The sequence below is a fragment of the Capra hircus genome, chromosome 6, assembly GCF_001704415.2.
Source record: "Capra hircus breed San Clemente chromosome 6, ASM170441v1, whole genome shotgun sequence".
NCBI lineage: Eukaryota > Metazoa > Chordata > Mammalia > Artiodactyla > Bovidae > Capra > Capra hircus.
The window spans coordinates 96,384,617-96,399,393 of record NC_030813.1 but is presented as its reverse complement, the minus strand read 5'-3'; the positions used below and the strand labels follow the sequence as shown (position 1 = coordinate 96,399,393).

Here is a 14,777-nt window from a genome sequence, read left to right as displayed (position 1 = left end):
TTAAGATCCCATGATAATTTTCGCATAGTGCCCTCGCACCATGTTTCCCACTTGATGTGATGGCTTTGTTTAGCATCTGTCTTCCCACACTTCAGCTCCTTCATGAGAACAGAAGCATTTAGTTTGTTCGCTGCTGTTGTCGTGCCAGCATTTGACAGAGTCCTTGGCATACAGGAAATGATACAGATGTTGTCTGAATAAAGGGCACCATCCTTGCAATGCAATGTAGTGGCTGAAAGACTATGGCTCTTTATTTCTTCTTTTCTAATTCATCTCTTTTAAAAATACATATTTGAAAGTTACAACTGGAATGTTGTAGCTGTTTAAACTTGGCTTCAGTTTGCAGAGATTTTCTAGAGAACTCTGACACCAATGTCACTTATGGTTAAAAAATAAAATTTGTTTACAACAATACTTCAGTTAGTTTCATAGCAAGGTAATGGTGACATATACAAGAAGTATTTACTTTTACTCGAAAATTTCAACCCTTGGAAATTTGAAATAATATTGTTTTGTTTCTCACTTCTCTAGTCAGCAAAAGACAGTTCACAGAGCAGGGCAGAGAAGACAGTAGATTTGAATGGGGGCTGAAAAATATCCAGGTTTCCATAGTGGTCCAGTGACTTAGACTTCACTTTCTATTACTGGAGGTATGAGTTCAATCCCTGGCTGGGGAACTAAGAGCCCCTGTGCCTCATGGCCACAAATCCAAAACATAAAACAGAAACAGTATTGAAACAAATTCAATAAAAACTTTAAAAATGGCCTGCATCAAAAAATCTAAAAAAAAAAAAAGATATACTTAATAATGTAAGTATAGGTTGGTGATCAGTTAAATGTGGATAGAGGTCTTCAGGGCTAGGCAGTCAGTATGTGGCACTGGTACATTAATAAGAAGGTTTATTAGTTTTAGGTAGTTTGAGGTAATTTTCATTCCTTTTATTTTGTTAAGCCCAAGAGCTTAAGATTTACTGGGGTGCGTAAAGCATGGTTTTTAGAAGGACACTGCTTTTTGTGGGGAAGAGCGCCACCCTGGCAATGATGAATCAAGGTAGATTGTATGGAGTGCAGGATGCACTGGAAGGATAATCCAGAGGATAAATCTGTTAGGTGTGGAAGGGGCTTATTTTTTTCTCATGGGCAGTTCCCTATGTAAGAATCCCCAGAGACGGGGAACTGGGGACAGGGTGATTAGATGGGACCAGTAACCAGCCTGTGATCCCTGAGGGGAGGGAAGTCAAGGGAAAGATGTTGGCTGAGCCTTGGAGAACCATTAAGGTGAAATATTCGGACTTAATCATTTAGGAATGTAAAATAAGTAGTATTATCTAGGGCCAAAGAAGAGGTAAATTTTATTTTTGATTTTAAAAATAAATAGCTTAATTTGATTAAGAAAATTATAAAAATCTGTAATGCATGTAGCCTGTTGATGCAGTAATCAAATCATGTAACCTATTTCCTTTCCACTCTCATTTTTAGAAAGTATTTTTAAAATGCTTATTAATTCATAAGCTCATGATATACTGTTTTTGTTTATAGTAACAAGTCAATCATTGTTTTGAGGGTTTTTTGTTTTTAACTTTTAATTTTGTATTGGAATATAGCCTATTAACAATGTTATGATAGTTTCAGATAGACAGCTAAGGGACTCAGCCATATATATATACATGTATCCATTCTCCCCCAAACTTACCTCCCAGTAAACAAATCATGTAGCCTATTTCCTTTCCACAATCTTCTTAAAAACAAAGAAAAATATTGATAAACCTGAACCACAAGGCAGAAAATTACAGAAATGTTGTCCGTTCTCACTGATAGCCTCTTTGCTTTCAGAAATTCATGGAATCAATTATGTAACTTCCAATAACTATTCTATCTACATGTGATGGCAACTTGAATGTAAATAAGTTATTGAAAAATAGTTTGCAAAGTTTTGAAAAACCATACAAACAGGCTTTCATGAGCTTAAGAAGAATGGCAAGCTGTAGTGGTTAACTCTCAGCCCTGAGCTTTTTATTTTGTTTTATTCATTTTATTCATTTAGAACATTCAACCAAACAGTGGGGACTTTTGAAGAACTCCAAAAATATCTTGAAGGATATGTGGCAAACCTGAACCGGGATGATGAAAAAAGACATGCAAAGTAAGTGGAGATATTTTTCTAAGCTGGGTGTGACTTCTGGCAGGTGATGAAGAAGGGGGCTGAAGGGTGTGATTGGTAACTTTAAGTGTGCTGTCACTAGAAAATTTGGGGGAGTTGTTTTAAATTATTTTTCCACAAAAGGATCCCAATTACCTCTAGTGTAGATTATTTTAGTCTATAAGTATTTCCTTATTTTTGATGATAAGTAGTAATGTTTGGGAGAAATTTCCTGATAGGAGGCCTTGGGAAAGAGTTCTTTACATTGACTGGTGACTTGGTTCAAAAGAATATTAATTCAGAAAAGAAGTCTGTCTTGCCCCTGGAAATCAAACAGGAATTCCAAGGAGTAGCATAGCCCATTCAGCGCCTGGTTTATTTCAGAATATAAGGGAGTGGGACTTCCCTGCTGGTCCAGTGGTTAAGACTTCACCTTCTGATGCAAGGGGTGCAGGTTCAATACCTGGCCAGGGAGCTAGGATCCCATATGCCTTGCAGCCGTAAAACTAAAACATAAAACAGAAACAATATACTAACAAATTCAATAAAGACTTTAAAAATGGTCCACATCAAAAAAAAATTTTTTAAAAATTAAGAGAGCTATTGCCCAAGTGGTTTTGTGTTGGGTTCTAAATGCAGTAATACTGATGAAAATGCTTTTTGGTTCATAGGAAAAAAAAATCTTCGTAGAATTAAAATTATTTGAAAATCCTTTGCTAAAACATTTTGCAGAATGAATACTTAAGCATGTATTCACCAGACAGTACCATTAAAGTTGAAGAGTCAAAAGTTCTGGAAGACTGATATTTGAGTTAAATTAGAGCATTCAGGCAGACTGCATTTTTTTTTTTCTTGCAGGGACTATGTTTGCAGTTTTTGTGCCAAAGGTCTTTTGTAGGAAGAATGGTTCATGAATATATAACCCAGAGCAGTAAACTTTAATTAAGAGGGGAAAATGAGTATTTCCAAATAACAATACTTAAGCGTAAAGTAAGAAATGTGTTTTTCATGTTTCACAAAGCAGTTATTCTGGTTCAGCCAGAGAAATCTTCAAAATCTAACAAAAATAGCAAAATATGGCAAAGATTCTCAGTGCAATATTGTCCTGTAAGTGCAGCAAAAGAAATGGCTCTCTTTTCTGATTTTCTTTTCTCTCAGACTCTTTGTTTTTTAAATGGCTTTTTTGAGATGTATCTCAAATACCACACAATTCACCTACTTTTACCACTCACGGACTCAGTCTGACATTTGTCTTTTTTATTGTGTGTGAGTGTATCTGTTTTTTATTTGTATTTTCTGTTGGTTTTCTCCCCAGATATAACTGAATCTGATCCTATAAAAGTTGAGATAAGCTCTGTGGCAACTATGGGCAGTAATTACTGGCAGAAATAAAGCTGTAGTAAGGGTGGGATTTATGTGTGCCGTGACCCCTGCTTTGCCTAAGGGAGCATATGTAAAGTTTCTCTTTTCTCATACAGGAGATCCATGTCTAGCTGGAAGCTGTCCAAAGCACTCTCTTTGGAGATGATTCAACTGAAGGAGAAAGTGGCCAGATTTTCCTCATCATCCCCCTTCCAGAACCTTGAGATAATCGCAACACTGGGCGTTGGTGGGTTCGGAAGAGTTGAGCTTGTAAGGGGTTTACGTTTCAAGCATCTGAGAGAAGCCTTTTGACTTTTGTTTGTTTTGTATTCCAGTGTATCTTGGAGGAATATATGCATTGTTATTGCTATCCAAACGGTACTTTGAACTAAAATTGAGAGTACAGTTTTCACTCTATTTTATAATAGTGGGTGTGTGCTACCAAATAACTTGTAATAATATAGCTGCTATTTCAGTCTACTTATGCCACATCCTTTTGTGATTATTTTTCTTGAGGGTAGCTATTAGAGAATGTACCAAGTAAGTTTTCCCATAGGCTATGAAACATAAAATGTGTATTTCTTAGCAGCAACATTTATGTATACATATACTCATGATGCATTAACTCTATATAAAGCAAACAAAAATGTGTCCAGTGAAAGGGTCACAGAGATGAAATCTTTAATACCGTAGTTTCATTTCTTGAATAATTCCTCTGCCATGTCTGTATTTGGCTTTCATGATCCTATTTTTGGGTTGCTCAAAATTTTCTATCCAAATTAAAAAAAAAAGAAGTTGAATGCAAGGAGATGTTTGAAGAGCAGCCTTCTGTAGTGCTGATCAAGACAGCTGGGAATTTATAGTCAGATTTCAGCTGCATCTTCCATATCACACCTCTCTGAGCTTTATAATCAGCTTCCAAAGAGTAGGAGAGCCATGCAGTCAGATGCTCTGAGGAAACTATGGAATGGTGACCTGTGACTTTACTGGGTAGAGATGATGCTGAACCCTTGGTGACTACTGAGCCCTTCCTTGCCCAGCAGATCTGTAACCATTCACCGTCCACTAACCTTGGGAACTATGATGACACCTCCATCTGCTGGGTGGCCCGGATGTGAGCAGATCTGAAATGCTGCCAGGAGACTCCGAATAGTACACTCTACACCAAGTCAATACTTCATCTCTTTTGGTCAAAGGGGGGCAGAAATGATTTCTTAATAGGCCAGAGAGTTTGTAGTGTTTCTTATGCCATATGGAGGGATAAGAGAGCCATGTGCTGTATTTTTCATCAAAATCATGGCAAATGATTGAATTAACAATGCTGAGGTTTGTTTTGATATGGTTAGATAACGATAATTGAAACAATAATCCCACCATTGATTTGAAAGTCTGGGCATCAACTAGTGGCAAACTCAGCGAAACTGAGGGAGCAGCCAACTCTGCTCAATTTCATTATTTGTCGAAGATAGTCTGCTTATGGAATTTTAAGCCTATCTGAATAAATACTTATTAAATTTCTTAAATTTCCTTTTAAAGGAAAATCCTATTTATCCATCTAAAGCATGGTCTCTAATAGAACTTTCTGCACTGATGGCAGTGTTCTGTATCCATGTGTCCAATAGCAGAGCTGCTGGTTAGATGTGACTAGAGAGCTTTTGAAATGTGGACAGTGCAAATGAAGGAAGTGAATTTTTAATTTTAATCAAGTTAAAATTAAATAGCTTTTTGTGACTAGTGGCTAGCACATTGGATCATACAGATATGACTCTTGGATTAAATAGTTTTTATTTGAAGCTCAAAACAGTGACTATTACAAAAAAGCAGTTTCTGGCAATTCTGGACCAAGCTTTTCATGTCATATACTCAAAACCAAAGAGATGTCTATACACTCAAACTTCTAACTAGAATCTTTTTCTTGTTTCAATACAAACGTTCTAGAACCATGTTCCATCTATGTGAATTCTTTTGGAAATTACAATGAAAAGGAAGTGTGTGGTCCTGGATAAAATTCAGCTCCTGGAGGGATAAAGTGGTGAAAAGCTTCCATGCTATTTAGCTGTGAAAGAATTTGAACTCCTGCTGGTTCACATGTTCTACATAGATAATGCAGATTTTTCCTAGTAAGTTCATTTTGAGGGCTCGTTCTCTTCTCCCCTAGGTTAAGGTGAAAAATGAGAATGTTGCTTTTGCTATGAAGTGTATAAGGAAGAAGCACATCGTTGACACAAAGCAGCAGGAGCACGTCTACTCAGAAAAGAAGATCCTGGAAGAGCTGTGCTCACCCTTCATTGTGAAGTAAGTGAGCGTTTTGCTCCCAGAATTTTAGCATCTTAGGTTCTTCTTTGGAGTGCTTCTATGCAAGCGGACAGAGGAGGAAGAGGAGGCCCTTCTCTGAATTCTCCAGCCTAGTCACAGCGATGATACATAAAATATTGGAAGTTTGAGAACTGAAGTCAGAATCCAGATTTTTTTGTTCTTGAGTAAACCTCAGGAAAGTGTGTGTGGGTGTGTATGTGTGTGTGTGAATATAAAATTATTGTTTCAATAAATTGAATTGCTTATTTAATTCAGACCTAATGCAGAATTTGGAAAGCAAGGATTCATTTAGAACCCCTCAGGGGACTTGAATTTCTGCAAAGAGTGGCATTTTGGCCACATTTAGGCTGCCAGGGAGCTTGGTCCCTGCAGTTGTTGTTAGCTGCTTAGTCGTGTCTGACTCTTTTCGAGCCCATGGACTGTAGCCTGCCAGGCTCCTCTGTCCATGGAATTCTCCAAGCAAGAATACTGGAGTGGGTTCCCATTTGCTTCTCCAGGGGATCTTCCCAACCCAGGGATCAAACCTGGGTCTCCTGCATTAAGGCAGATTCTTCACCATCTGAGCCAACGAGGAAGCCTGGTCCTTGCAATGCCAGATACCGAAAGAAACACTTCCCTGCAGTTACTGTTCTTTCTGTAGCTATCACCAGAGTTTGGAACAGAAACATATTCTAAGCCATGACTCTCTTGTGAATTCATGGGTTGGTGGTGTAAGCCAGTTAAGGCACATATTTTCACACCTATTTTCATGCCCCTAGAGTGTAGCTTTAGAGATTTCTGGGTGAGGTAAAGTGCCTCTGTAATGAGGAGAATTTATGCTTTTTGATCAAATGCCTTGAGAGAGTCTTCCTGCCTATCCATATTCTCAGACCCATATTTTTTAAAGATTAAAAAAAAAATCTGAACCCAGGCAATACTGACAATAAATCATCCAATTATTTTTATATAAACTATGTGTCCCTCCCCTCTTTTAATCAATAATTCATTAAAAACTATCACGAACAGCTTCAGGGCATGGATTAGATTTTATTCATTCTTTCATTTCCTGCCCTTTGCAAAGTAGCTGGCATAGAGTAGGGCAATAATCATATTAAGAATAAATGTTAATGACAACATTTATTATTGAGAAAGTAACATGTGCCAGGCAGTCTTCTAAGCAAAATTTTAAAATAATATCTTATATAATATATTTAAAGTGTATATTATATTATTATTATATTTATATTGAAGGTAAATGTGAACGTTGCTCAGTCGTGTCCGACTCTGTGATCCAATGGACTGTAGCCCACCAGGCTCCTCTGTCCATGGAGTTCTCCCGGCAAAAATACTGGAGTAGGTAGCCATTCCCTTCTCCAGGGATTTTTCCCAACCCAGGGATTGAACCCAGGTCTCCTACATTGCTGGCAGATTCTTTACCAGCCTAGCTACCAAGGAAGGCCATATTTACATTATATTATATAATTTATATGTATCTTGTAATTTATTTATATTGTTTATATACATAAATGATAAAATTAGATATAATCAATATGTAATCAAATGAATATATATATTTTTATGATCCTCAAAATAAAACAGATAAATGTTATGATTTTCTTTGTTTAACAAGAGCAGTGAAAAAGCTGATGTCACTTAGCTAATGAATGGCCAGTCAGGGACTCAAGCCTAGGCAGCTTGGATCCAGAGCCCATATCAAAACACTTACTAGATTACTTCTGCTGTCTGTACGTGGTACGGCTGTCCTGCTGTCTGCATTAACCTGGTGCTAGGAGACATGGGCATCTCTCGAGTAAGACCCAGAAACTGCTTTCCCCCAGCATTGTAATATCGTACACTGCCCACATTGCACATCCAGATTGAGACTGTCATTCCTCCAGCTTCTGGGAGTCTAGCGACTCTGACTAATTCTCTCTCACCCATTGCTCTAAGGTCAAGAGAACAACCTGGCCCCATACTCTTTCTCCAGGTACATCCTGCATCCAGTGATGGTACAGGTCCTTGAAGCTGAGGCTTTTGTAAAATTACAGGTCAGCTCTCCCTCTGCCCAAGTCTGCTTCCTTCCTCCCCCATGGGTGTTGGCCCTAAGAGCATTCCCCACTAAACTGACTGCTTACAAATTTCTATCTTAGAATCTGTTTCCTAGTACCAACTGGAAGACATAAAACAGGCATGAGTAATGGTTATGCAAAGTGAAAGTGAAAGTCGCTCAGTCGTGTCCAACTCTTTGCGACCATATGGACTGCATATTCCATGGAATTCTTCAGGCCAGAATACTGGAGTGGGTAGCCTTTCCCTTCTCCAGGGAATCTTTCCAACCCAGAGATTGAACCCAGGTCTCCTGCATTGCAGGTGGATTCTTTACCAACTGAGCCACAAGGGAAGCCCAAGAATACTGGAGTGGGTAGCCTATCCTTTCTCCAGTGAATCTTCCTGACCCAGGAATTGAACCAGAGTCTCCTGCATTGCAGGCTGATTCTTTACCAACTGAGCCATCAGGGAAGCCCTGATATGCAAGGCAGATCTTAAAGGAGACCATGCAGAGATCTCAGGATTTGGGGAGAAAGGGAAGGCTGTATTTAGTAAGGGGGTTAATGAGCTACTTAATCAGGAAGGTGGCCCCAGAGCTTGATCTTGAGGGGTGGATAACACTTTTATTACCATGGAACTGAGATTAAGAAAGTCTGTGGGTAGCATGAAGGGGAGTCCAAATAAAGGGATCAGCAGATGAAAAACCAGGGGAGCAGGAAGGATCAGAGTGTTCAGTGAGCATCCAGTGTCTTTGTAAGATGTTTGGAAGGAGACGAGGACCATCCATCAAAAAGTTATTGATGATGCTTTTAAGCAAACTTGAAGACATTTTAAAATGGGATTTCTAATAATAATACTGTTTTTCTTTTATTTTCACAGATTGTATCGCACCTTCAAGGACAATAAGTATGTATACATGCTTCTGGAGGCCTGCTTAGGTGGCGAGCTGTGGAGTATATTAAGAGACAGGTAATGAAAAAGAATTATACGCACTAACTTTTGTCTATTCCTTCCTGGCCTAAGGGATGCTGTATTCATGACCATTTAAAGAAACATGAAGAAAGTCATTAAGAAATGAGTCTAAGGCACTTCCTTGGCTCTCCAGTGGTTAAGACTTTGCCTTCCAATGCAGGAGGCACAGGTTCAATCCCTGGTTGTGAAACTAAGATCCCAGATGCCTCATGGCCAAAAAACCCAATGCGTGAAACAGAGCAATACTGTAACAGATTCAATAAAGATTTTTTTAAAAATGGTCCATATAAAGAATCTTAAAAAATGTCTTAAAAAAGAGAAGTGAATCTAAGAACAAATTGATAAACAAGTAGTAATAGTGATATTTTATGAGCTAACATTGTAATCATGTAATAGGCCCCCTGTACCAGTAGTCACTGTCATTCTTGTATTAGAGATGAAAGAAACCCATGTCAACCATCCACATCACATGGTTAATATGAGGCAGAGTATATATCCAGATGTTACTAACTTTGAGTTTTGAGAAGGGAGATGACGAAAGGGGTGGAGAGTGGTGCAGTTGGGGCTGAAAAGCGGAGCGACATGTCTGCAAAGATTCAGCTTCACAAAAGGAGTGATTTCCACACAATCAAAATCATAGGTGTTCACTGAGCTCCACCTACATACAAGGCTTCCGAGTTGACAGTATGGGGGTTTTCTAAACAATGTACACTTTTCTAACCCCAAACCATATAACGGTTTCCTCCAGTGAGTTTGGATTATATTTGGGGAGATAATGTAATATACAATTTTAAAACATTTCATTATTTAACATGAAAAGTAAATATGATGAAGAAGTTGGCAATTTATAAGTAAATGTCCACTAAGTGTTGTGGGCATTGAGCTCAGAATAGAGAAAAGAGAGAAAAATGTGATGGTCATGAAAGGCCTTGAGCTAAACTCTAAAGACAAAATTTGGAAAGACAGTAAGGAAGAGAATTGATTTAAGAATCAGGAAAATTGGAGTAGGATTAGGTCTTTTACTTGCTGAGTGAGAGCAGAGTTTGAATAGAAAATGGCAACAGAAGAGATAGCTTTGCATTAGGTTGTGGAGGTTAATGCCAGGTCAGACATTTAGGCAGCATTCCCCGGGCCAGTGTTCTCAACCCTGGCTTCACCTCGCAATCTCATGGGAGCTTTAACAAAGTAAAAATGCTGTGCCCTGATGCCAGACTTTTATTTGGTTCATCTGCAATAGGGCCAGAAAATGATTTTTAGCTGCCTTTCAGGCAATTCTAATGTGCGTTCACTGTTGAAAATCACATACCTAATAACAGACTTTTGAGCATCCAAGCAGAGATTTTATCTGTTGTACTAGGAACATACTGATGGATGGATCAGGATGAGGTAAGCCTGGATGGGTTGAGGAGACTTTCATGATACCTACAGAAGCATCTGCATCTCCCATCATTGTTTTAACAGGCAAATCTTTTTAGAATATCTAAGTCTATTTAGTGGTGGCAGTTCTTAGTACCCGTTAGGCACTTTGCCATATCCATAAAACAGCCTTGCTAAGTCGGTAGTAAACCCATTTCAAGACAGGTATCTGCGGGTCAGAACAGACGAACAACTTGCCTGAGGATTCAGTAAGGAGAAGCAGCAGGACTCGAAGCTGGTTTCTCTCATTCCAAAGCCAAGCTTTCTATTATGTGCTGTACTTAGTTGCTCAGTCATGTCCGACTCTTTGCAACCCCATAGACTGTAGCCCGCCAGGCTCCTCTGTCCATGGGGATTCTCCAGGCAAGAATACTGGAGTGGTTTTCCATGACCTCCTCCAGGGGATCTTCCCAACCCAGGGATCGAACCCATGTCTCCCACATTGCAGGCAGATTCTTTACCACCTGAGCCACAAGGGAAGCCAAACTGTAATAGCTTTCTATTATACCACGCAGCAAATCACCACCAAATTTTAATAATTTAGCATGAAAACCTACACACAGTGCTGGCACAGGGCAACTCTGGTATCATCAAGGTGCATGCACCAAAGAGGAAAGAGTTATGACCCTGTTTCTACATGGGTTATATTACAAAGTATATAGACAGGAAATGGAAATGAACACTGGAGTCATTTTAGTCAAGCAATCAAGTGCAGTAGTCTGGTTCAACCTCTCCATAGTTGCATTTTCTCCAGAGTTTTCCAGAGATGTCTTTAAAAAATCTTGTTTTCTTATCTTTTCCATTTTGTATGTTTGGATGTGATTACCAGAAACAATTGTTTGAATGTAGACATTTTAATTTTAGTAAATTTTAGTAAAGTGGTTCTTGTTGGTATCAAGCATTCACCTAAATTTCTTTATGATCTGATTCATTGGCGCTATGAAGTACTTTTTAGTGCTAATGCCTTATAAAACATTTATATTACATAAATATATAATATGATAATTGACACCTAGAATCTGCAACAAGGATGTCTAGAGTATTAAGAAGGAAAATGGTTTCATTGCAGAGGCAGCTTTGATGAACCCACGTCCAAATTCTGTGTTGCTTGTGTGACAGAAGCGTTCGATTACCTGCATCGACTAGGTATTATCTACAGAGACCTGAAACCAGAAAACTTAATTCTAGATGCTGAGGGCTATCTTAAATTGGTAAGACAAATTCTTATCCTGTGAGATATTTCTAAACATAAAGTTGTACTGTAGTTGCAATTCTCTTTTTTTTAAACCTTTATTTTAAATTTAAAAAATGTTGATGTTTAATTGGTGGGTAATTGTTTACAATGTTTTGTTGGTTTCTGCCATACAACAATGTGAATCAGTCGTAAGTATACATATATCCCCTCACTCTGGAGTCACTCTCCCGCTCCACCCCACACACCCCAAGCTGTTCCCACTCCTCTAAGTTGACACAGAGCATCAAGCTGAGCTACCTGTGTTATACAGCAACTTCCCACTGGCTCTCTGTTTGGCACATGGTAATGTGTATGTTTCAAATTCAAATGCTAGTTTCTCAGTTTTTCCCACTCTTTTCTTCCCCCGCTGTGTCCACCAGTTGGTTCTCTATTCCTGCATTGCAAATAGGTACATCAGTACCATTTTTACAAAGCAATTATCTTTTCATTTTGGTTCACTTGTTATTTTTACATTGGGAGATATGGCCTTTTAAATCAGCATACTTAACACAGGGAATGATGTTACAAGTACATTCTTTCTAGCCTAAGAATTTTATGTTTCAACCCCCCTCCCGCCCCCTCCCCCACCCCCCCACCCCAACTAGGATCCAGATAATAGAATTGCTTTAAAATTGGATTTTGTTAGCATATTAATGTTAGCATAAAATGTTACCATTTTAATGTTTGTTAGCATTCTTAATTTTTTATTGGAATATAGTTGATTTACTGTTGTATTAATTTCTGCTGTGAGTCAGTTATACACACACATGTATCTACTCTCTTTAGATTCTGTTCCCGTATAAGTCATTACAGAGTATTGCATAAAGTTCCCTCTGCTATTCAGTAGGTTCTTATTAGTTACCTATTCCACACACAGTAGTTTGTATGGGCTTCCCCGGTAGCTCAGACAGTAAAGAGACCTGAGTTTGATCTCTGGGTCAGGAAGATCCCCTGGAGAAGGGAATGGCTACCCACTCTGGTATTCTTGCCTGGAGAATCCCATGGGCAAACACGACTGACCAGCTAAAGCTTTCACTTTTTTTTTTTTCATCTGTCAATCCCAGTTTCCCGTTTTATCCCTCCCCTGCTTCCTGCCCTGGTAATCATGTTTGTTTTCTACATCTTTGACTAAGCTTCTGTTTTGTAAATATGTTTATTTGTACTGTTTCTTTAGAGTCCACATACAAGCGATATAATGTGATATTTGTCTTTCTCTGACTTACTTCACTCAGCATGACAATCAGTAGGTCCTTCTATATCTCTGCCAGTGGCCTCATTTTGTCCTTTTATATGGATAAGTTATATTCCATTGTGTATATGTACCACACCTGTATTCATTCCTCTGTTGATGGCCGTTTAGGTTGCTTCCATGTCCTGAATACTGTCAATACTGCTGCAATGAGCATTGGGGTGCGTGTGTCATTTTGAATTATGGTTTTCTTCAGATATATGCCCAGGATTGGGATTGTTTGATCATATAATAGGTCTGTTTTAGTTTTTTAAGGAATCTTCATACTGTTCTCCATAGTGGCTATACCAATATACACTCCCACCGATAGTGTAAGAGGGTTCCCTTTTCTCCACAGCCTCTCCAGCATTTATTGTTCGTAGATTTTTTGACAGTGACCATTCTGACCAGTGTGAGATGATACTTCATTATAGTGTGATTTGCATTTCTCTAATGATTAGTGGTGTTGCGCATCTTTTCATGTGCCTCTTGGCCATCTGTATGTCATTAGCATTTTGATATAATGATTTTAAATAGGTTTTAATGAATTTCTGCTACATAGAGGGATTGGCTGTGAGGAATAAGAAAAGAAGATAGTATGCCTTCTGTCTCAAGATAGCTACTGTCTGAAGAAGGAGAAAAGATGCACATAATGAATGTTGGTAGTTTAAAAATATATATATTTATTTATTTATATAAATTTATTTATTTTAATTGGAGGTTAATTACTTTACAATATTGTATTGGTTTTGCCATACATCAACATGAATCCACCACAAGTGTACAAGTGTTCCCCATCCTGAACCCCCGTCCCTCCTCCCTCCCCGTACCATCCTGGAGCCTATTATACAAAGTGAAGTAAGCCAGAAAGAAAAACACCAATACAGTATAAAAATATATATTTTTAAACGATTCTAAGGTCAAGCAGGGTTGAGAATCAGAACACAAGGTCTGATTCTACAGGTCCCTTAGGTATAGAGACTTTCCTTGTCATGCATCTTTGTAATGAATACAATGCCTAACATGAAGCCTCTTGCATGTCACAAAACAGAAAAAAATGTTACCATTCATGTAAACTGCTTTAACTACAAAACTATAAGAGAACTGCATGTGCAGTCGCTTAGTTATGTCTGGCTCTTTGCAACCCCAGGAACTGTAGCCCACCAGGTTTTTCTGTCCATGGGAATATTTTTGGCGAGAATACTGGAGTGGGTAGCCATTTCCTCTTCCAGATAAGAGAACTGGGTGGTCATAATTGAGGAGAAACCAGGCATTTTGGACCTCAGGAGGGAACCGCATTACGAGGGGGAACCCAGGCTGATTTTAACTGAGTCCATCTTATCAGGAGCTCAAGGACATTAAACCATTAAACATTTACAAAGATATTAAAAGTTTATCATATCAGAACATTAATAATAGCTACCACTTAATGTATAAAGCTACTGTGCTGAACATTTTGCAGTTAATATGTTTAACAATTAATGAGATAGGTTTTATCTTCCACATGTTATAGTGTGCAGTTTAGCTTTAGGAATTAAATTTCTTATGTGTAGTTGCTAAGTGATTTCTCTCCATAGGAAAGAAGTAAAGTAAGTTCTTTCCTGTGAAATCTGGCTGACTTCCAAGAAATGCTTTGATCTGTTCAAGCTTTACTTTATCTATGAAAGACAGCTTTGAGAACTGGTGAGGTACTAACTCAAGGCCTTGATCACTTGTCTTCTTCACAATTCCTTCATTGGGTATGCCTCTTACAACTCTTTAGAGAAGCCTTTTGGGATATTCTAGAAGTAAATCAAGGACTTCCCTGGTGGCTCAGATGGTAAAGCGTCTGTCTACAATGTGAGAGACCCGGGTTCGAACCCTGGGTTGGGAAGATCCCCTGGAGAAGGAAATGGCAATCCACTCCAGGACTATTGCCTGGAAAATCCCATGGACAGAGGAGCCTGGTAGGCTACAGCCCATGGGGTCGCAAAGAGTCGGACACGACTCATGAGGGATGCAGATTATCCATTAAATTCATTCTTTTTTAATAGCTGTTTTTAAGAAATCGCGTATCATATTCTGCCTTTGTAGGTGTAGAG

General features: G+C 38.6%; 1 protein-coding gene across 1 annotated transcript in view; it reads left to right on the top strand.

The window, feature by feature from the left end:
* Positions 1 to 14,777, top strand: part of PRKG2 (protein kinase, cGMP-dependent, type II) — a 110,585-nt gene that overhangs the window by 54,494 nt on the left and 41,314 nt on the right. The window contains exons 9-13 of the mRNA XM_005681818.3: positions 2,045 to 2,143; positions 3,619 to 3,772; positions 5,661 to 5,797; positions 8,726 to 8,815; positions 11,304 to 11,445. Of these exons, the coding sequence (XP_005681875.2) occupies positions 2,045 to 2,143; positions 3,619 to 3,772; positions 5,661 to 5,797; positions 8,726 to 8,815; positions 11,304 to 11,445 (622 nt within the window). The remainder of the gene's footprint in view (positions 1 to 2,044; positions 2,144 to 3,618; positions 3,773 to 5,660; positions 5,798 to 8,725; positions 8,816 to 11,303; positions 11,446 to 14,777) is intronic.